Source organism: Mobula hypostoma, unplaced genomic scaffold, assembly GCF_963921235.1.
Source record: "Mobula hypostoma unplaced genomic scaffold, sMobHyp1.1 scaffold_36, whole genome shotgun sequence".
Lineage (NCBI taxonomy): Eukaryota > Metazoa > Chordata > Chondrichthyes > Myliobatiformes > Myliobatidae > Mobula > Mobula hypostoma.
Window position 1 is genome coordinate 6,121,225 of NW_026948187.1, and position 22,947 is coordinate 6,144,171.

The 22,947-nt window shown below is 56.6% G+C and overlaps 1 protein-coding gene across 2 annotated transcripts in view; it reads right to left on the minus strand.

Moving 5' to 3' along the window:
* The window catches only part of LOC134341645 (B-cell differentiation antigen CD72-like), a 132,864-nt gene that overhangs the window by 10,153 nt on the left and 99,764 nt on the right, over positions 1 to 22,947 (minus strand). For both annotated transcript variants that reach the window (XM_063039539.1, XM_063039538.1), the window contains exons 2-3: positions 12,055 to 12,120; positions 1,076 to 1,189 (exon numbers count right to left, since the gene is read on the minus strand). In XM_063039539.1, the coding sequence (XP_062895609.1) occupies positions 1,076 to 1,189; positions 12,055 to 12,120 (180 nt within the window). The remainder of the gene's footprint in view (positions 1 to 1,075; positions 1,190 to 12,054; positions 12,121 to 22,947) is intronic.

Genomic DNA, 22,947 nt, shown 5'->3' on the forward strand with positions numbered 1-22,947 from the left:
CTGAAAGTGGAGTCACAGGCAGACAGGGACCCTGGGGAGTGTTGTAGAACAGACGGTCCCAGGGGTACAGGGACACGGTTCCCTGAAAGGGAAGTCACACTAGACAGTGACTCCGGGGAGTGTTGTAGAACGGAGTGACCCAGGGGTCCAGGGATACGGTTCCCTAAAAGTGGAGACACGGTTAATCAGGGACCCTGGGGAGTGTTGTAGAACAGAGGGACCCAGGGGTACGGGTACAAATTTCCCTGAAAATAGAGTCACAGGTAGACAAGGACCCTGGGGTGTGTTGTAGAACAGAGGGACCCAAGGGTACAGGGACACGGTTCCATGAAAGTGGAGCCACGGGTAGACGAGGACCCCGGGGAGTGCTGTGGAACAGAGGGACCCAGGGGTACAGGGACAGGGTTCCCGGAAAGTGGAGACACAGTTAAGCAGGGACCCTGGGAAGTGTTGTAGAACAGGTAGACAAGGAACCTGGGGAGTGTTGTAGAACAGCGGGACCCAGGGGTACAGGGACACGATTCCCTGAAAGTGGAGTCACGGGTAGACGGGACGGTGAAGAAGGCGTTCGACACGCTGGCCTTCATCAGTCAGGACACTGAGTACGGGAGTCGGGTGGTCACGTCCCAGGTTGTACGAGACGTCGACGAGGCCGCGCCGGGAGCACGGTGCTCGGTTTTGGTCGCCCCCGCTGTCGGAAAGATGCCGCCGAGCTGGAGAGAGTGCGGAGGGTGATTTACGAGGATGTCGCCGGGACCAGAGGGTCTGATCTTTGGAGACCGGTCGGGCAGGTGATGCGCAGCACCGTGGGACACAGATGGAGTAAATGCGCCCAGACCCCTCCCCCTCTCACCCAATCACCGCCACCCCCCCCCCCCCCCCCCCAGGGCTGGGGAAGCAAGATGGGACAGGTTTGCGTTGAAAAGGCAAAGAGATTTAATAGATCTCCCAGAGGTAGCCCTTTCGCCCGGAGGGTGATCCGGGGATGGGGAAGGGTACAGCCGGGGACGCGAACACACGTGGGGAGTTGACGCGTGCACCCTTCCCCAGTGACGTTGCGACGGTGAACTCTGACCTGTCCGGCAAGGGGCTGGCCGGTCCCCGCCTCCCGAGGAAGTGGGGAAACCCTCGTCGACGGAGGGGTCCGGATTCCTGAATTTCAGCTCCGAGTAGGTAGTTGACAGGTTGCCTGATAAAGGTAGATGGGAGGGGAAGGGAGCGGGGCGTGAGTTGGGGAGAGAGGGGTGGAAGATGGGGGAGGGGGAGAAAGAGGGGCGAGACAGGGGAAGAGAGAGCGGGACAGAGGAGGTGAGAGAGAGGGCGGAGTGGGAGGGGAGGGAGGGAAGAGCGAGAAGCGAGAGGGGCGAAGGGGAGGGGGTAGTGGAGAGAGAAGGGGAGGCAGGTTGAAGGGAGAAGGTGGGAGAGAGCGCGGGGAGAGGGAGGGGAGGAGGGAGAGGCCGGGGAAGAGAAGATGGAGAAGCGGAGTGTGGGGGGAGCAGTGGAGGAGAGGGGTAAGAGGGAGGGAGAGACGAGGGGGAAAGGTGGGAGAGTGGGGGGGGAGCGAGAAGCAAGAGGAGGGAGGGGAGAGAGAGAGGAGAGGGTGAGGAGAGAGAAGGGGAGGTATAGGGGCGAGACAGTGAGGGAGAGGAAGAGGGCAGACATGGAGGGTGGGAGAGATTGCGGGAAGAAAGAGAGTTTGATAGGAGAGGAGAGAGATCGGGGAGGGAGAGAATTCATCATATTGAACACTGAGGATCACAGAACACATGATATAAAATAGCATTGTACAGGCCATTCGGCCCACAATGTTGTGCCGACCCTTAAACCTATTCTAATACCAATCTAAGGCTTCCTCCTACATAACCATGTTTGTATCGCCCAAGGATCTCTGAAATGTCCCTGATGTATCTGCCACCCCTGACAGCGCGTTCCACACACCCACCCCTATCTGCGTAAAAAAAAAACGACCTCTGACATCCCCCCCTATGGTTTCCTCCAATCACCGAGAAATTGCGCCCCCGCTATTAGCCATTTCCACCCTCCCTCGGGGAAAAGTCTCTGGCCGTCCACTCGATCTACTCCTCTACTCATTTTCTACGCCTCTATCGCGTCAACCCTCAACCTCCTTCACCCCAAAGAGAAAAGCCCGAGGACGCTCAGCCGCTCCTCATTAAACATGCCCTCTAATGCAGGCAACATCATGGTCAATCTCCTCTGCACCCTCTCAAATCCAGGCAGCATCCCGGTGAATATCCTCTGCACTCTCTCTAATCCAGGCAGCATCCTGGTGAATCTCATCTGCACCCTCTCTAATCCAGACAGCATCCTGGTGAATCTCATCTGCACCCTCTCTAATCCAGACAGCGTCCTGATCAATCTCCTCTGCACCCTCTCTAATCCAGGCAGCATCTTGGTGAATATCCTCTGCACCCTCTCTAATCCAGGCAGCATCCTGGTGAATCTCCCCTGCACGCTCTCTAATCCAGGCAGCATCCTGGTGAATCTCCTCTCCACCCTCTCTAATCCAGGTAGCACCCTGTTGAATCTCCTCTGCACCCTCTCTAATCCAGACAGCGTCCCGGTGAATCTCCTCTGCACTCTCTCTAATCCAGGCAGCATCCTGGTGAATCTCCTCTCCACCCTCTCTAATCCGGACAGCATACTGGAGAATCTCCTCTGCACCCTCTCTAATCCAGGCAGCATCCTTGTGAATCTCCTCTGCAACCCATCTAATCCGGGCAGCATCTTTGTTAATCTCCTCTGCACCCTCTCTCACTCAGACAGCACCCTGGTGAATCTCCTCTGCACCCTCTCTAACCCAGGCAACATCCTGGTGAATCTCCTCTGCACCCTCTCTAATTCATGCAACATCCAGGTAAATCTCCTCTGCGCCCTCTTTCATCCAGACAGCGTCCTGATCAATCTCCTCTGCACCCTCTCTAATCCAGACAGCATCTTGGTGAATCTCATCTGCACCCTCTCTAATCCGGGAAGCATTCTGGTAAAGCTCCTCTGCACCCTCTCTAATCGGGACAGCATACTGGATAATCTCCTCTGCACCATCTGTAATCCAGGCAGCATCCTTGTGAATCTCCTCTGCACCCTCTCTCATCCAGACAGCATCCTGATCAATCCCCTCTGCACCCTCTCTAACTCAGACAGCATCCTGGTGAGTCTACTCTGCACTCTCTCGAATCCAGTCAGCATCCTGTTGAATCTCCTCTGCACCCTCTCTAATCCAGGTAGCGTCCCGGTGAATCTCCTCTGCACCCTCTCTAATCCAGGCAGCATCCTGGTGAATCTCCTCTCCACCCTCTCTAATCCAGGCAGCATCCTTGTGAATCTCCTCTGCACCCTCTCTAATCCAGGCAGCATCCTGGTGAATCTCCTCTCCACCCTCTCTAATCCAGGCAGCATCCTGGTGAATTTCCTCTGCACCCTCTCTAATCCAGGCAGCATCCCGGTGAATCTCCTCTGCACCCTCTCTAATCCAGGCAGCATCCTGGTGAATCTCCTCTCCACCCTCTCTAATCCGTGCAGCATTCTGGTAAAGCTCCTCTGCACCCTCCCTAATCCAGGCAGCATCCTGGTGAATCTCCTCTGCACCCTCTCTAATCCAGGCAGCGTCCCGGTGAATCTCCTCTGCACCCTTTCTAATCCAGACAGCATCCTGGTGAATCTCCTCTGCACCCTCTCCAATCCAGCCAACATCCTGGTAAATCTACTCTGCACCCTCTCTAATCCAGGCAGCAACCCGGTGAATCTACTCTGCACCCTCTCTAATCCAGGCAGCATCCTGGTGTATCTCCTCTGCATCCTCTCTAATCCAGGCAACATCCTGGTCAATCTCCTCAGCACCCGATCTAATCCAGGCAGCATCCTGGTGAATCTCCTCGTAACCCTCTCTAATCCAGGCAGTATCCGGTTGAATCTCCTCTGCACCCTCTCTAATCCAGGCAGCATCCCGGTGAATCTCCTCTGCACCCTCTCTAATCCAGGCAGCATCCTGGTGAATCTCCTCTCCACCCTCTCTAATCCGTGCAGCATTCTGGTAAAGCTCCTCTGCACCCTCCCTAATCCAGGCAGCATCCTGGTGAATCTCCTCTGCACCCTCTCTAATCCAGGCAGCGTCCCGGTGAATCTCCTCTGCACCCTCTCTAATCCAGGCAGCATCCTGGTGTATCTCCTCTGCATCCTCTCTAATCCAGGCAACATCCTGGTCAATCTCCTCAGCACCCGATCTAATGCAGGCAGCATCCTGGTGAATCTCCTCGTAACCCTCTCTAATCCAGGCAGTATCCGGTTGAATCTCCTCTGCACCCTCTCTAATCCAGGCAGCATCCTGGTGAATCTCCTCGTACCCCTCTCTAATCCGGGCATCATCCTGTTGAATCTTCTCTGCACACGCTCTAATCCAGGCAGCATCCTGGTGAATCTCCTCGTACCCCTCTCTAATCCGGGCATCATCCTGTTGAATCTTCTCTGCACACGCTCTAATCCAGGCAGCATCCTGGTGAATCTCCTCGTACCCCTCTCTAATCCAGGCTGCATCCTGGTCAATCTGCTCTGCACCCTCTCTAATCCAGGCAGCTTCCTGGTGGATCTCCTCTGCACCCTCTCTAATCCGGGCAGCATCCTGGTGAATCTCCTCTGCACCCTCTCTAATCTAGGCAGCATCCTGGTAAATCTCCTCTGCACCCTCTCTAATCCAGGCAGCATCCTGGTGAATCTCCTCTGCACCCTCTCTAATCCAGGCAGCATCCTGGTGAATCTCCTCTGCACCCTCTCTAATCCAGGCAGCATCCTGGTGAATCTCCTCTGCACCCTCTCTAATCTAGGCAGCATCCTGGTAAATCTCCTCTGCACCCTCTCTAATCCGGGCAGCATCCTGGTGAATCTCCTCTGCACCCTCTCTAATCCAGGCAGCATCCTGGTGAATCTCCTCTGCACCCTCTCTAATCTAGGCAGCATCCTGGTAAATCTCCTCTGCACCCTCTCTAATCCGGGCAGCATCCTGGTGAATCTCCTCTGCACCCTCTCTAATCCGGGCAGCATCCTGGTGAATCTCCTCTGCACCCTCTCTAATCTAGGCAGCATCCTGGTAAATCTCCTCTGCACCCTCTCTCACTCAGACAGCACCCTGATGAATCTCCGCTGCACCCTCCCTAATCCAGGCAGCATCCTGGTCAATCTCCTCTGCACCTTCTCTAATCCAGGCAGCATCCTGGTAAATCTCCTCTGCACCCTCTCTAATCCAGGCAGCATCCTGGTGAATCTCCTCTGCACCCTCTCTCACTCAGACAGCACCCTGGTGAATCTCCTCTGCACCCTCTCTCACTCAGACAGCACCCCGATGAATCTCCGCTGCACCCGCCCTAATCCAGGCAGCATCCTGGTGAATCTCCTCTCCACCCTCTCTAATCCGTGCAGCATTCTGGTAAAGCTCCTCTGCACCCTCCCTAATCCAGGCAGCATCCTGGTGAATCTCCTCTGCACCCTCTCTAATCCAGGCAGCGTCCCGGTGAATCTCCTCTGCACCCTTTCTAATCCAGACAGCATCCTGGTGAATCTCCTCTGCACCCTCTCCAATCCAGCCAACATCCTGGTAAATCTACTCTGCACCCTCTCTAATCCAGGCAGCAACCCGGTGAGTCTACTCTGCACCCTCTCTAATCCAGGCAGCATCCTGGTGTATCTCCTCTGCATCCTCTCTAATCCAGGCAACATCCTGGTCAATCTCCTCAGCACCCGATCTAATGCAGGCAGCATCCTGGTGAATCTCCTCGTAACCCTCTCTAATCCAGGCAGTATCCGGTTGAATCTCCTCTGCACCCTCTCTAATCCAGGCAGCATCCTGGTGAATCTCCTCGTACCCCTCTCTAATCCGGGCATCATCCTGTTGAATCTTCTCTGCACACGCTCTAATCCAGGCAGCATCCTGGTGAATCTCCTCGTACCCCTCTCTAATCCGGGCATCATCCTGTTGAATCTTCTCTGCACACGCTCTAATCCAGGCAGCATCCTGGTGAATCTCCTCGTACCCCTCTCTAATCCAGGCTGCATCCTGGTCAATCTGCTCTGCACCCTCTCTAATCCAGGCAGCATCCTGGTGAATCTCCTCTGCACCCTCTCTAATCCGGGCAGCATCCTGGTGAATCTCCTCTGCACCCTCTCTAATCCAGGCAGCATCCTGGTGAATCTCCTCTGCACCCTCTCTAATCCGGGCAGCATCCTGGTGAATCTCCTCTGCACCCTCTCTAATCTAGGCAGCATCCTGGTAAATCTCCTCTGCACCCTCTCTAATCCAGGCAGCATCCTGGTGAATCTCCTCTGCACCCTCTCTAATCCAGGCACCATCCTGGTGAATCTCCTCTGCACCCTCTCTAATCCAGGCAGCATCCTGGTGAATCTCCTCTGCACCCTCTCTAATCTAGGCAGCATCCTGGTAAATCTCCTCTGCACCCTCTCTAATCCGGGCAGCATCCTGGTGAATCTCCTCTGCACCCTCTCTAATCCGGGCAGCATCCTGGTGAATCTCCTCTGCACCCTCTCTAATCTAGGCAGCATCCTGGTAAATCTCCTCTGCACCCTCTCTAATCTAGGCAGCATCCTGGTAAATCTCCTCTGCACCCTCTCTAATCCAGGCAGCATCCTGGTGAATCTCCTCTGCACCCTCTCTAATCCAGGCAGCATCCTGGTAAATCTCCTCTGCACCCTCTCTAATCCAGGCAGCATCCTGGTGAATCTCCTCTGCACCCTCTCTCACTCAGACAGCACCCTGGTGAATCTCCTCTGCACCCTCTCTCACTCAGACAGCACCCTGGTGAATCTCCTCTGCACCCTCTCTCACTCAGACAGCACCCTGATGAATCTTCGCTGCACCCTCCCTAATCCAGGCAGCATCCTGGTAAATCTCCTCTGCACTCTCTCTAATCCAGGCAGTATCCTGGTGAATCTCCTCTGCACCCTCTCTCACTCAGACAGCATCCTGGTGAATCTCCTCTGCACCCACCCTAAAGCTCCCACATCCCTCCTATAATGAGGCGGCCAGAGCTGAACACAATACCCCAAGTGTGGGTCTGATCAGGGTTTTTTATTGACCTCCGATATTACCTCGCGGCTCTCCAACCAATGGAGGTCAACACACCGTATGCTGTCTTAACCACCCTGTCAACTTGATCGACGACACTGAGTGACCTGGGGACGCGGACCCCGAGATCCCTCTGTGTCTCCTCAATGCCCTTAACCCTGAACTCTGCCTCAAATCCGACCATCCCAAAGTAGTTTGGAGAGGGAGGGTGGGAGGGAGGGAATGTCGACTCAGACCATGAGAGGCCTGCGTCGGGCATTTTCATGCCTTACAAGGCGCATACTGGAAGTCCGTGTGGGGCGCCACTCGTCGCACAGACACGAGAGCAATGTGTGATTAAGTGACACAAACACGCAGCCACAGCTGAGGCTCGAACCAGCGACCTTCAGATCACCAGACGAACGCCTTAACCACTTGGACACGTGCCCAACACGAAGTGGGTTACGTCACACGAATCGGGTCTGAACTCCATCCGCCACATATCAGCCCATCCCGGCATCAAGTTGCAGCCGGCGGCAACCTCTCCACTATCCTCAACACTCGACCCTAATGCGCCACTTTGAGGGATCTGAGGACGCGGGGGCGCCCGAGGTCCCTGTCGTCCTCCACACTACCAGGAATCCCGTCGAGCCTCCCGTACTTCATCACGTCACACTCTTGCGACTGAAGTTGGCTTTGAGGTTGGCACGGCTCAAATTGTACACAGTACCCCCTCCTCGCGTTCCCCACCGCGGCCAACACAGGTACCGGTCTCCCTGCAGACAGACAGCGCACCCGCCCCTTCCCAACAACGCCTCACCTCACAGACCGAAATTCAGAGCTCCTTCCAGACCATTCCTGTTACACCACAACATCACGTCCTCAACAGACTGCGTCTCCCACTGCGTCCCCTCCTCACAGCCGTTCCCTCAGCGCGCCCTGCCAACACAGCGCTCGCTCCTCACCCCCTCCCACAGAGTTCCCTCATGGCCCCTCACACAGCGTTCCCTTATCACACCCCTCCCACACCGTTCCCACCTCCTCCCTCCCACACGGCTCCCTCCTCACCCCCTCCCACAGCGTTCCATCCTCACCCCCTCCCACAGTGTTCCCTCCTCACCCCCTCCCAGACCGTTCCTTCCTCAACCCCTCCCACCGCATTCCCTCCTCACCCCCGCCCACAGCGTTTCCTCCTTATCCCCTCCCACAGCGTTCCCTCCTCACTCCCGCCCACAGTGTTTCCTCCTCACCGTCCTCTCCCACAGTGTTCCCTCCTCACCCCCTCCCATACCGTTCCCTCCTCACCCCCTCCCACAGAGTTCCCTCCTCACCCCTTCCACAGCATTCCCTCCTCACCCTCTCACACAACATTCCCTCCACCCCCTCCCACAGCGTTCCCTCCTCACCCGCTCACACAGAGATCCCTCCTCACCCCCTCCCACACCGTTCCCTCCGTAATCCCTCCCACTGCATTCCCTCCTCACCCCCTCCCACAGCGTTCCCTCCTCAACCCCTCCCACACCGTTCCCTCCTCACCCTCTCCCACAGCTTTCCCTCCTCACTCCCGCCCACAGCCTTCCCTCCTCACCCGCTCCCACATTGTTCCCTCCTCAACCCCTCCCACACTGTCCCCACCTCACCCCCTCCCACAGTGTTCCTCCCAGTGTTCCCTCATCACCACTCCCACAGCCTTCCCACCTCAGCCCCTCCCACAGCGTTCCCTACTCACCCCCTCCCACAGCATTCCCTCCTCACTCCCTCCCACAGCGTTCCCACATCACTCCCTCCCAAAACGCTCCCTCCTCATCCCTTACCACAGCGTTCCCTCCTCACCCCCCACACCGTTCGCTCCTCCCCACTCCCATAACCGTCCCACAGTGTTCCCTCCTCACTCCCTTACACAGTGTTCCCTCCTCACCGTCCTCTCCCACAGTGTTCCCTCCTCACCCCCTCCCACAGCACTCCCTCCTCACCCCCTCCCGCAGTGTTCCCTCCTCACCCCCCACAGTGCTCCGTCCTCACTTCCTCCCACAACGTTCCCTCCTCACCCCCTCCCACACCGTTCCCTCCTCACACCCTCCCACACCGTTCCCTCCTCACCCCTCCCACAGTGTTCCCTCCTCACCCCCTCCCACAGTGTTCCCTCCTCACCCCCTCCCACAGTGTCCGCTCCTCACCCCCTCCCACACCTTTCCCTCCTCACCCTCTCCCACAGTGTTCCCTCCTCACCCCCCACAGTGCTCCCTCCTCACTTCCTCCAACAACGTTCCCTCCTCACCCCCTCCCACAGCATTCCCTCCTCACCCCCTCCCACAGTGTTCCTTCCTCACCGTCCTCTCCCAGTGTTCCCTCCTCACCCCCTCCCACAGCACTCCCTCCTCACCCCCTCCCACAGCATTCCCTCCTCACTTCCTCCCACAACGTTCCCTCCTCACCCCCTCCAAGTGTTCCCTCCTCACCCCCCACAGTGTTCCCTCCTCACCCCCCCCCCCACAGTGTCCGCTCCTCACCCCCTCCCGCAGTGTTCCCTCCTCACCCCCCACAGTGCTCCGTCCTCACTTCCTCCCACAACGTTCCCTCCTCACCCCCTCCCACACCGTTCCCTCCTCACACCCTCCCACACCGTTCCCTCCTCACCCCTCCCACAGTGTTCCCTCCTCACCCCCTCCCACAGTGTCCGCTCCTCACCCCCTCCCACACCTTTCCCTCCTCACCCTCTCCCACAGTGTTCCCTCCTCACCCCCTCCCACAGTGTTCCCTCCTCACCCCCCACAGTGCTCCCTCCTCACTTCCTCCAACAACGTTCCCTCCTCACCCCCTCCCACAGCATTCCCTCCTCACCCCCTCCCACAGTGTTCCTTCCTCACCGTCCTCTCCCAGTGTTCCCTCCTCACCCCCTCCCACAGCACTCCCTCCTCACCCCCTCCCACAGCATTCCCTCCTCACTTCCTCCCACAACGTTCCCTCCTCACCCCCTCCAAGTGTTCCCTCCTCACCCCCCACAGTGTTCCCTCCTCACCCCCCCCCACAGTGTCCGCTCCTCACCCCCTCCCACACCGTTCCCTCCTCACCCCTCCCACAGTGTTCCCTCCTCACCCCCTCCCACACCTTTCCCTCCTCACCCTCTCCCACAGTGTTCCCTCCTCACCCCCTCCCACAGTGTTCCCTCCTCACCCCCCACAGTGCTCCCTCCTCACTTCCTCCAACAACGTTCCCTCCTCACCCCCTCCCACAGCATTCCCTCCTCACCCCCTCCCGCAGTGTTCCTTCCTCACCGTCCTCTCCCAGTGTTCCCTCCTCACCCCCTCCCACAGCACTCCCTCCTCACCCCCTCCCACAGCATTCCCTCCTCACTTCCTCCCACAACTTTCCCTCCTCACCCCCTCCAAGTGTTCCCTCCTCACCCCCCCACAGTGTTCCCTCCTCACCCCCCCCCACAGTGTCCGCTCCTCACCCCCTCCCACACCTTTCCCTCCTCACCCCCTCCTACAGCATTCCCTCCTCACCCCCTTCTGCAGTGTTCCCTCCTCACCGTCCTCTCCCACAGCGTTCCCTCCTCACCCCCGCCCACAGCATTCCCTCCTCACCCCCTCCCACACCTTTCCCTCCTCACCCCTCCCACAGTGTTCCCTCCTCACCCCCTCCCACACCTTTCCCTCCTCACCCCCTCCCACACCTTTCCCTCCTCACCCTCTCCCACAGTTCCCTCCTCACCCCCTCCCACAGCGTTCCCTTCTCTCCCCCTCCCACAGTATTCCCTCCTCTCCCCCTCCCACAGTATTCCCTCCTCAACCCCTCCCACACCGTTCCCTCCTCACCCCCTCCCACACCACTCCCTCCTCACCCTCCCACAGTGTTCCCTCCTCAACGCCTCCCGCACAGTTCCCTCCTCAACCCCTCCCAAAGCGTTCCCTCCTCACCCCCTCCCACAGCGTTCCCTTCTCTCCCCCTCCCACATTCTTCCCTCCTCACCCCCTCCCAGCGTTCCCTCCTCACCCCCTCCCACACCACTCCCTCCTCACCCTCCCACAGTGTTCCCTCCTCAACCCCTCCCGCACCGTTCCCTCCTCAACCGCTCCCAAAGCGTTCCCTCTTCTCCCCCTCACACAGTGTTCCCTCATCACCACCTCCCAAAGCGTTCCCTCATCACCCACCCCCACGCGTTCCCTCATCACCCTCCCACAGTGTTCCCTCCTCACCCCCTCCCACACCGCTCCCTCCTCACCCTCCCACAGTGTTCCCTCCTCACCCCCTCCCACAGCGTTCCCTTCTCTCCCCCTCCCACATTCATCCCTCCTCACCCCCTCCCAAAGCGTTCCCTCCTCACACCCTCCCACACCACTCCCTCCTCGCCCTCCCACAGTGTTCCCTCCTCAACCCCTCCCGCACCGTTCCCTCCTCAACCGTTCCCAAAGCGTTCCCTCCTCTCCCCCCACACAGCGTTCCCTCATCACCACCTCCCAAAGCGTTCCCTCATCACCCACCCCCACGCGTTCCCTCCTCTCCCCCCCCACACCGTTCCCTCCTCACCCCCTCCCACACCGCTCCCTCCTCACCCTCCCAGTGTTCCCTCCTCAACCCCTCCCGCACCGTTCCCTCCTCACCCCCTCCCACACCGTTCCCTCCTCACCCCCTGCCACAACGTTCCCTCCTCTCCCCCTCACACAGCGTTCCCTCATCACTACCTTCCAAAGCGTTCCCTCATCACCCCCTCCCACACCGTTCCCTCCTCACCCTCCCACAGTGTTCCCTCCTCAACCTCTCCCGCACCGTTCACTCCTCACTCCCTCCCACAGCTGTCCCTCCTCATAATCGCACTTAGGGCGCAGTCTCGTCACCGCCCCACCCTTCGGGTGTCCCTGACGCATTCTGAAAGAGGGAATCGGTCGGGTGACGAGCGCCCCTTGCCCTGAGACCCTCTCGGCAGGACCGGACACGTCACCTGAAACACCGTCAAAGCAACAGAGACAAAACTCAAACTCTACCTGTAGGGATGCGAGGCTCAGGGACCGGCTTGAATTTCAGTTCCAGGTACGTCACGTTCGGTTCAGCTGCGGACAGAACAGTGAGGGTCAGTCAGAGAGTGAATCTTCCTCCACACCGTCCCATCACACACTCCCGGGGTCAGTCAGAGAGTGAATCTCCCTCCACACCGTCCCATCACACACTCCCGGGGTCAGACACAGAGTGAATCTCCCTCCACACCGTCCCATCACACACTCCCGTGGTCAGACACAAAGAGTGAATCTCCCTCCACACCGTCCCATCACACACTCCCGGGGTCAGAAACAGAGTGAATCTCCATCCGCACCGTCCCTTCACACAGTCCCGGGGTCAGACACACAGAGTGAATCTCCCTCCACACCGTCCCATCACACACTCCCGGGGTCAGACACAGAGTGAATCTCCCTCCACAACGTCCCATCACACACTCCCGGGGTCAGACACACAGAGTGAATCTCCCTCCACACCGTCCCATCACACACTCCCGGGGTCAGACACAGAGTGAATCTCCCTCCACACCGTCCCATCACACACTCCCGGGGTCAGACACAGAGTGAATCTCCCTCCACACCGTCCCATCACACACTCCCAGGGTCAGACACAGAGTGAAACTCCCTCCACACCGTCCCATCACACACTCCCAGGGTCAGACACAGAGTGAATCTCCATCTGCACCGTCCCATCACACACTCCCGGGGTCAGACACAGAGTGAATCTCCCTCCACACCGTCCCATCACACACTCCCGGGGTCAGACAGAAAGTAAATCTCCCTCCACACTGTCCCATCACACACTCCCGGGGTCAGACACAGAGTGAATATCCCTCCACACCGTCCCATCTCACGCTCCCGGGGTCAGACACAGTTTGGATCTGTTCCGATTTAGCTGGGATAAATCGAGGAAAATCTGCTGCATAAAGTCCGTGAGGTTGGAGTGGTTGCGAAGGGTCTCTTGGAGAATCTCGGGGTGTGGCCGGTCATCGTGAAGGCTCGTTTCGGAGTTCTGCCAGTTTGGACTGGGTTTGTTAGCGGCTGCTCACTGCGGCCGCTGCCGACTCGCCTGGAACCCGTCTCGCTCCGAAAACAGGTAGTCAATCACCGTGTTTTTTCGCAGACTAACATCGGGGCAACATCCCGCCTCCTTCGTCGTCGTGATTCTTGCTTGGTGTCGGAGCCGGGACGTTTTATTGGCCTCGACCCAGCCTGTCTAATAATCTTAAATTTCACGAGTGTATCTGCCTCCACCACTGACTCAGGCACCAACCACTCTCTGAGTAAAAAACCTTCCTCTAATATTCCCCTTGAACTTCCCACCCCTTACCTTAAAGCCATGTCCTCTTGTATTGAGCAGTGGTGCCCTGGGGAAGAGGCGCTGGCTATCCATTCTATCTATTCCTCTTATTATCTTGTACACCTCTATCATGTCTCCTCTCATCCTCCTTCTCTCCAAAGAGTAAAGCCCTAGCTCCCTTAATCTCTGATCATAATGCATACTCTCTGAACCAGGCAGCACCCTGGTAAATCTCCTCTGTACCCTTTCCAATGCTTCCACATCCTTCCTACAGTGAGGTGACCAGAACTGGACACAGTACTCCAAGTGTGGCCTAACCAGAGTTTTATAGAGCTGCATCATTACATCGCGACTCTTAAACTCTATCCCTCGACTTATGAAAGCTAACACCCCATAAGCTTTCTTAACTACCCTATCCACCTGTGAGGCAACTTTCAGGGATCTGTGGACATGTACCCCCAGATCCCTCTGCTCCTCCACACTACCAAGTATCCTGCCATTTACTTTGTACTCTGCCTTGGAGTTTGTCCTTCCAAAGTGTACCACCTCACACTTCTCCGGGTTGAACTCCATCCGCTACTTCTCAGCCCACTTCTGCATCCTATCAATGTCTCTCTGCAATCTTTGACAATCCCCTACACTATCCACAACACCACCAACCTTTGTGTCGTCTGCAAACTTGCCAACCAACCTTTCCTGGAATTTTGCGGCGTGGAATCGCTCTGGAAAAGTGCGCGGAGGCCTTGGAGGACCTGGTTGGGGCGGGGGGGGGGATGGTATTTTGGCTACCGGGAAACAGTTCGGGGAGGCAGAGTTTTATCTGGGGAATGATGAGTTGGTGCATCGTGCTCTCAGTAGGGGGATTCACGGTGGGGAGCATCTTTTCACAGATGGGGCTGGTGGCAACGCACCGTCCTCGGTCACGTCAGGCCTTTCGTCCCCAGCGAGGTTCTGCTTCCCCATTTCGCCCTCTTGGGACAACATGTAAGGTCGGAGATAACTGCCATCAGACACAGGTTTAAGAGGCGCGCCTCCCGTACCGTAATCTCTTTCCGGCGCCAGGTGTTCGTGTAGCTGGCACGGGAGGACGAGTCTGAGGGCCGGTTTACTGTCTGGCACAAGGGGGTAGACCATCGGCTGCGCTTGGAGCTCCGAGCGCCCACGCTGCCATGCGTGCGGGGAGGTGGGGTGGGGGCACTTTCGGAGGGACCGTCCCAACACGCGAAACCCCAGGGAGTCCGCTTTTGGCACCAAGTGCCCCCTATCGATCTTCACGCGCCTCTATCAGCCCCTGCGGCTCCGGTTGAGAGATCTTGAGGCTACGTGCAGGGGTGGTCCGGCAGGGGACGAGGGGTGGGGGGGGGGGAGCGCGGAGGAGCCTCCGAGAGGCAATAAAGCGAAGAGGAAACGTAAGACAAAATAAAACCTACAGCGCAATACAGGCCCTTGGTCCCGCAGAGAAATCCAGACACGCCGAGAACGCAGAGTTCGCGCCCACTCCTGCGTTCTGCGCCCAGCCACCCAGCTGCCCCCCGACCCCTCCACCCGAGAGGAGGGGCGGGAGGCCCGGGGGAGTGCGCGGGCGGACGGGTCGGTGGAAGCGGCGAGAGTGAAAGGGGAGACCTTCCGCCGAGAGGGCAGGGAATGTAGACGCGTGGAGAGTCCCCGGAAGGGGCGGGAACCTATGGTGGGAAGGGGGGGGGTCGGTCCTACACCTGAACCCCCAGATGTGGCCTCCACCCGCCCAGTCCTGTGTTGGGTGGACTGTTTGTGCGGGAAGGTTCGCGGAACTGAGACCGCCCTGGAGTCCTCCGCCCAGGGCTTAGTGCCTCCCGGGACGCAGGGGCCTCAAACAATGCCAGCGGAGCGGAGGCCAGCCTCTCCCACTCCCAGGATCGCGCTCCCGGTGAACGCCTGGAACCGGAGTTGGCCTGGCGCCCGGGGCCGTCTGGGAGGTCCGGCGGCAGCGACGACGACGTGAAGTGACGCGTCTGGTGAGACCGAAGCCGGAAGTGGGGTAGCGCAGATCGGGCACGTTGCGGCCACGGGAGGGTCGGGGTCGGGGTGCAGGAGTAGGCCGTTCGGCCCTTCGAGCCAGCACCGTCATTCACCGTGATCGTGGTTGATCATCCACAATCAGTACTCCGTTCCTGTCTTCTCCCCATATCCTTTGACTCCACTATCTTTAAAAGCTCTATCTGACTCTTCCTTGAAAGCATCCAGAGAACTGGCCTCCTCTGCCTTCTGGGGCAGAGCATTCCACAGATCCACAACTCTCCGGGTGAAAAAGTTTTTCCTCAACTCCGTTCTAAACGGCCTATCCCTTATTCTTAAACTGTGGTCTCTGGTTCTGGACTCATCCATCAGTGGGAACATGCTTCCTGCCTCCAGCGTGTCCAGTCCTTAGTAATCTTATATGTTTCAATCAGATCCCCTCTCATCCCTCTAATTTCCAGAGTACACAAGCCCAGTCGCTCCAATCTTTCAACATATGACAGTCCCACCATGCTGGGAATTAACCTTGTGAACCTACGCTGCACTCCCTCAATAGCAAGAATGTCCCCCCTCAAATTTGGAGACCAAAACTACACACAGTACTCCAGGCGTGGTCTCACCAGGGCCCTGTACAACTGCAGAAGGACCTCTTTGCTCTTAGACTCAACTCCCCTTGTTATGAAGGCCAGCATACCATTAGCTTTCTTCACTGCCCGCTACAGCAAGCGGTCTCTCCTTGTCCTCCTGGGGCTCCTTCCCGCCGCTGCCCTACCAGAGTGCCTTTGTCGACTCCCGGGCGCCAGGTGTAGCGGTCTTTGGCCAGCGGCCTCCCGACGAGTCACTGGGATATTGCATATGCCTTCAGGGGCACCTCCACATAGTCTTTGTCTGGGGCCTCCTTGCTATCCGGCGCCGCGGGACAGCTCGGAAAACAGCGTCGTTCTTTGGAAGGCGGCGGGCACGCGTCCCGCCCATCACAAGCCGAGATCCTTCGTGATCTCCGTGCCGGAGCTCTCGGCCCCTTCGTGGCACTTCTGTGGTCTTGCCACGCGGTGCCCGTGATCTCGCGAAGGCACGGCGGGAGGGACTGGTCACGCAGCCGGATGGGCCTGCGGTTCGGGGTCCGCGTTCCACGGCCAGACAGCAGAGACCGCTCTGTACGACTGCCATCTTAGTTCTCTCCGCACGCGTGTCCATCGCCTGCCAGAGGATGCACCCCAGCTTTCGCAGGTCTGTCTGAGACCCCTGGATCTGGACTGCGGGCGAAAGGGGAGGCAGCCTCCCAGGTCGGTGAAGGCGTTGAGCTGTGCGCCTTCGCTCTCGGTTCCTGGTTCCGCCGGGCCGGTATGCGGTGCGGGCTTGGGCGGCACTTGCGGCTCCTGCAGGCCGCACGGTCCGGCCGAACTCCCGTGCGGCCGCCGCGGGTCCCTTTCGCGGTGCGCAGTGCTCCGCAAAGCGGAATTCTCCTGCTACGGCTCCCAGCACTTTGGCCTTGGCCTTGAGGCGCCGCATGTCGAAGATGTGTCCTGTCGTGAATTGTTATCCCCGCCATCGGTCTGTGAGAGAGCAGAGAACAGCGGGCTGGACAGAGCAGGCGGGAGGACATAGCCCTGCTGGACACCATTAGTTACTAAGAAGGGGTCAGAGATATAACCATATAACAATTACAGCACGGAAACAGGCCATCTCGGCCCTTCTAGTCCGTGCCGAACTCCTACTCTCACCTAGTCCCGCCGACCTGCACTCAGCCCATAACCCTCCATTCCTTTCCTGTCCATATAGCTGTCCAGTTTAACCTTAAACGACAACATCGAACCTTCCTCAACCACTTCTGCTGTAAGCTTGTTCCACACAGCCACCACTCTCTGTGAAGAAGTTCCCCCTCATGTTACCCCTAAACTTTTGCCCCCTAACTCTCAACTCGTGTCCTCTTGTTTGAATCTCTCCCACTCTCAATGGAAAAAGCCTATCCACGTCAACTCTATCTACCCCTCTCATAATTTTAAACACCTCTATCAAGTCCCCCCTCAACCTTCTACGCTCCAAAGAATAAAGACACAACTTGTTCAACCTTTCTCTGTAACTTAGGTGCTGAAACCCAGGTAACATTCTAGTAAATCTCCTCTGTACTCTCTCAATTTTGTTGACATCTTTCCCATAATTCGGTGACCAGAACTGTACACAATACTCCAAATTTGGCCTCACCAATGCCTTGTACAATTTCAACACTACATCCCAACTCCTATACTCAATGCTCTGATTTATAAAGGCCAGCATATCAAAAGCTTTCTTCACCACCCTATCCACATGAGATTCCACCTTCAGGGAACTATGCACCATTATTCTTAGATCCCTCTGTTCTACTGCATTCTTCAATACCCTACCATTTACCATGTATGTCCTATTTTGATTCGTCTACCAAAATGCAGCATTGTGGTAAATTGGATCAGAAAATTTGCTGATGATACAAAGATTGGAGGTGTAGTAGACAGTGAGGAAGGTTTTCAGAGCCTGCAGAGGGACTTGGACCAGCTGGAAAAATGGGCTGAAAAATGGCAGATGGAGTTTAATACTGACAAGTGTGAGGTATTGCACGTTGGAAGGACAAACCAAGGTAGAACATACAGGGTTAATGGTAAGGCACTGAGGAGTGCAGTGGAACAGAGGGATCTGGAAATACAGATACAAAATTCCCTAAAAGTGGCGTCACAGGTAGATAGGGTCGTAAAGAGAGCTTTTGGTACATTGGCCTTTATTAATCAAAGTACTGAGTATAAGAGCTGGAATGTTAGGATGAGGTTGTATAAGGCATTGGTGAGGCCGAATCTGGAGTATTGTGTTCAGTTTTGGTCACCAAATTACAGGAAGGATATAAATAAGGTTGAAAGAGTGCAGAGAAGGTTTACAAGGATGTTGCCAGGACTTGAGAAAATCAGTTACAGAGAAAGGTTGAATAGGTTAGGACTTTATTCCCTGGAGAGTAGAAGAATGAGGGGAGATTTGATAGAGGTATATAAAATTATGATGGGTATAGATAGAGTGAATGCAAGCAGGATTTTTCCACTGAGGCAAGGGGAGAAAAAAACCAGAGGACATGGGTTAAGGGTGAGGGTGGGAAAAGTTTAAAGGGAACATTAAGGGGGGCTTCTTCACACAGAGAGTGGTGGGAGTATGGAATGAGCTGCCAGACGAGGTGGTAAATGCGGGTTCTTTTTTAACATTTAAGAAAAACGTGGACAGATACATGGATGGGAGGTGTATGGAGGGATATGGTCCGTGTGCAGGTCAGTGGGACTGGGCAGAAAATGGTTCGGCACAGCCAAGAAGGGCCAAAAGGCCTGTTTCTGTGCTGTAGTTTCTATGATTTCTATGGTTTCTCACTTTTGTCAGCATTAAACTCCATCTGCCATCTTTCAGCCCACTCTTCTAACTGGCCTCAATCTCTCTGCAAGCTTTGGAAAGTCGTTTTCGATGACCCATCATTCCACCGTGAAATGACCCGACAATGCTGACCAACCCGGGGGCAGCCAAAGTTGGCAAGGATGCGTCCAAAGGAATCGGCTGGCAGAGGGGAAGAAGCTGTTCCTAAACTGCTGAGTGTGTGTGCCTTCAGGCTTCTGTACCTCCTACCCGATGGTGACAGTGAGAAAAGGTTGCTTGAGGTTCCTTAATAATGGACGCTGCCTTTCTGAGACGCCGCTCCCTGAAGATGACCCGGGTACTTTGCAGGCTAGTACCCAAGATGGGGCTGACTAGATTTACAACCTTCTGCTCCTACTTCGATGCAATGGTTCTCTCAGGTGATGTAATGTCTTAGTTTGGAGAAATTCAGAAGTCGAATTTCCGATCCTCGATTTGATTTTGAGAAAAGGTGGGATTCATTTGCCCGCTGCTATAATCTGATTTGAGTTAATTAATATGGTTTCCTTCCGATATTTTTCTTCAAATGGATTTGAGTTGGTGGATTTGATGTTTTTCTTGTATGACGTATAGCTCCGGGATTGTGTTCCCAGTTGGGGTTTTTTTTTAGTTAGTTGGGTTTTTTCCCCTCTTAGTTATTAGGGGTTCTTTTTTTTTTCTTTTAAAAAAAATATTCTTAACTCTTCATTTTTTTTCTTATGATTATTGCTTGGCTCTGTTGGCATGTGGCCAAGTGGTTAAGGCGTCGGTCTAGTTATCTGAAGGTCGCCAGTTCGAGCCTTGGCTGAGGCAGCGTGTTGTGTCCTTGAGCAAGGCACCTAACCACACACATTGCTCTGCGACAACACCGGTGCCAAGCTGTATGGGTCCTAATGCCCTTCCCTTGGACAACATCGGTGGCGTGAAGAGGGGAGACTTGCAGCATGGGAAACTGCCGGTCTTCCATACAACCTTGACCAGGCCTGCGCCCTTGAAACCCCCAATGTTCCCTTTAAACTTTCCCCCCTCACCCTTAACCCATGTCCTCTGGTTTTTTTCTCCCCTTGCCTCAGTGGAAAAAGCCTGCTTGCATTCACTCTGTCTATACCCATCATAATTTTATATACCTCTATCAAATCTCCCCTCATTCTTCTACTCTCCAGGGAATAAAGTCCTAACCTATTCAACCTTTCTCTGTAACTGAGTTTCTCAAGTCCCGGCAACATCCTTGTAAACCTTCTCTGCACTCTTTCAACCTTATTTATATCCTTCCTTTAATTTGGTGACCAAAACTGAACACAATACTCCAGATTCGGCCTCACCAATGCCTTATACAACCTCATCATAACATTCCAGCTCTTATACTCAATACTTTGATTAATAAAGGCCAATGTACCAAAAGCTCTCTTTATGACCCTATCTACCTGTGACGCCATTTTTAGGGAATTTTGTATCTGTATTCCCAGATCCCTCTGTTCTACTGCACTCCTCAGTGCCTTACCATTAACCCTGTATGTTCTACCTTGGTTTGTCCTTCCAACGTGCAATACCTCACACTTGTCTGTATTAAACTCCATCTGCCATTTTTCAGCCCATTTTTCCAGCTGGTCCAAGTCCCTCTGCAGGCTCTGAAAACCTTCCTCACTGTCTACTACACCTCCAATCTTTGATATAATACTCTATATTAATATAATACTCTATATTAAAAAAAAAGTGAGTTAGTGTCCAAAGATTCGGTGTCCATTCAGAAATCGGATGGCAGAGGGGAAAGAAGCTGTTCCTGAATCGCTGAGTGTGTGGAGGTTTCTGTACCTCCTACCTGATGGTAACAGTGAGAAAAGGCCATGCCCTGGGTGCTGGAGGGTCCTTAATAATGGACGCAGCCTTTCTGAGACACCGCTCCCTGAAGATGTCCTGGGTACTTTGTAGGCTAGTGCCCAAGATGGAGCTGACTAGATTTACAACCTTCTGCAGCTTCTTTCGGTCCTGTGCAGTAGCCCCTCCATACCAGGCAGTGATGCAGCCGGTCAGAATGCCCTCCACGGTACAACTATAGAGGTTTGTGAGTGTATTTGTGGACGTGCCAAATCTCTTTCAAACTCCTAATAAAAGTACAGCCGCTGTCTTGCCTTCTTTATGACTACAGCGATATGTTGGGGCCCGGTTAGATCCTCAGAGATCTTGACGCCCGGGGACTTGAAGCTGGTCAGTCTCTCCGCTTCTGATCCCCCTGTGAGGATTGGTATGTGTTCCTTCGTCTTGCCCTTCCTGAAGTCCGCAATCAGCTCTTCGGTCTGACTGGCGTTGAGCGCCAGGCTGTCGCTGCGGTATCGCTCCACTAGGTGGCACCCCTGGCCCCCGAGCGCCCTCGCCGTCGTCGGCTCCCCACCAGGAGATTCCCGGTTCTGTTCCGGGCGCTTCTCCCAGACCCTGCCGGAGGGTTCTCGGCCCGAAGCGTCGGCTGTACTCTTCTCCGGCGCTGCTGCCTGGCCCGCTGAGTTCCTCCGGCATTTTTCTGTGTGTGTGCGCGGCTCGGACTTCCAGCGCCTGTAGATCTTCCCTGGATCCGTGTGACCAAAAGAAGAAGAAGAGGATCCGGTCCACTGTCCTCCTGTTGGATCTGAACCCCCGTTGGCCCTCTCTCTCCCTCTCTCAGATCAGGTCGAGGAGGTCAGAGGTCGCCCTGTCCGGTGTGGTGCGGGCCCCCGGTCTCCCCCGGCGATGCTCCGGAGAGAGATGCCTCCGTCGTTGTCACAGGATGTCCCGTCCCGTCCGGGCGGGTGATGTTTGCGCCCCTGGAGGCCTCCGGCGCACAGGCTTTCTCCCGGAACTCCCGAGTGATCTCTGTCGGCCTCTGCCTCCCTCCCTGGAGGCTGCCCGTTCCGGGCCGGGGGCCTTGCCGGCCTGCAAAGGGTCGGCCGCCTTCCTAGCTTCTACCACCGTGGTGAGGGAGGCGGGGAGGGGGGCGGATGTGGTGGATCATCAAGGGGCCTGCAAGTCCAGGCGCTCGGGCACGCCTTCGATGGGCCGGTCGCCGATCTGGGATAGCCCGGGTGAAAGCGTGGGGCGCGGCCGCCTTTGTCGGTGTGAGGAGAGCTCCGTCCAAGCAGCGGGCCGGTGCCTTCAGACCATCAAGGTACAAAAGAAAAACTCCTTCGCCCTGTGCTGGTCTTCACTCTGTCCTCGGCCTTCCGCCTTCGGCAGCTCAGCCTGGGCCTGACTGCCGCGGGGAGCTTCGGGCGGTCACGTCCGGAGGGTGAGGGCTGGTCGCTTGGAGGAGGCTCCCTGCTCCCGCCGGAGAAGGGTGACGATGCCGGAGTTGCGCTCGTCCAGCCAGATCTGATGCGTCCCCTTTTGGGGCGGGGGGTGCCCGAGAACGGCACCTGGCGGCCCGTCCGAGGACAGCCCGGCCCGCTGCTTCCCCGGGCAGTTCTTCCGCTCGTTACCCCCGTCCCAGCTTTGCCGATCGGTTCTTCCGCCTGCAGCGGTTGTCAGGGAGCCGTCGAATAAGTACGGCTTCGGCTGGGGGGGTCGCCCCCTGGCACCTCGCGGTCACGTGGTCGGTTCCCGGGGGGGGGGTGTCGTGGTCACGTGATCGGTCCCGGGAGACCCAGCGGTCACGTGATCGGTCCCCCGGGAGCCCAGCGGTCACCTGATCGGGCCCCCCCACCCCCACCCCCCACGGGCGCCGGCGCTGGGGGGCGCGGCCGCAACGGGATCGCCTTGTGCGAGATTCCCCGGAGCGGGGAGAAGGCTCCGGGTGAGGGTCGGCCCGATTCTCTGCGCAGAGGGCTCTCGCCGTCCGTGCGGAGACAGCGTGGCAGCTGGCCGAGTCGATGGTCGGCCGCAACCGGCTGCGCCCCACCACCGTCAGCAACTCGGAGGCTCGCCACAGAGCCGTCAACAATCGCCTGGGGTTAATGAGGCTGCCTCGGAAAGCCGAGACTCACATCCTTCTAAACAAATCCTCCGCACGCACCGTGACCCGAGGTCAGTCACAGACCAAACATCGCGCTACACCGTCCCATCACACACTCGCAGGGTTAGACACAGAGTGAATCTCCCTCCGCACCGTCCCATCACACACACCCGGGGTCAGACACAGAGTGAATCTCCCTCCACACCGTCCCATCACACACTCCCGGGGTCAGACACAGAGTGAATCTCCCAGCCCACCGTCCCATCACACA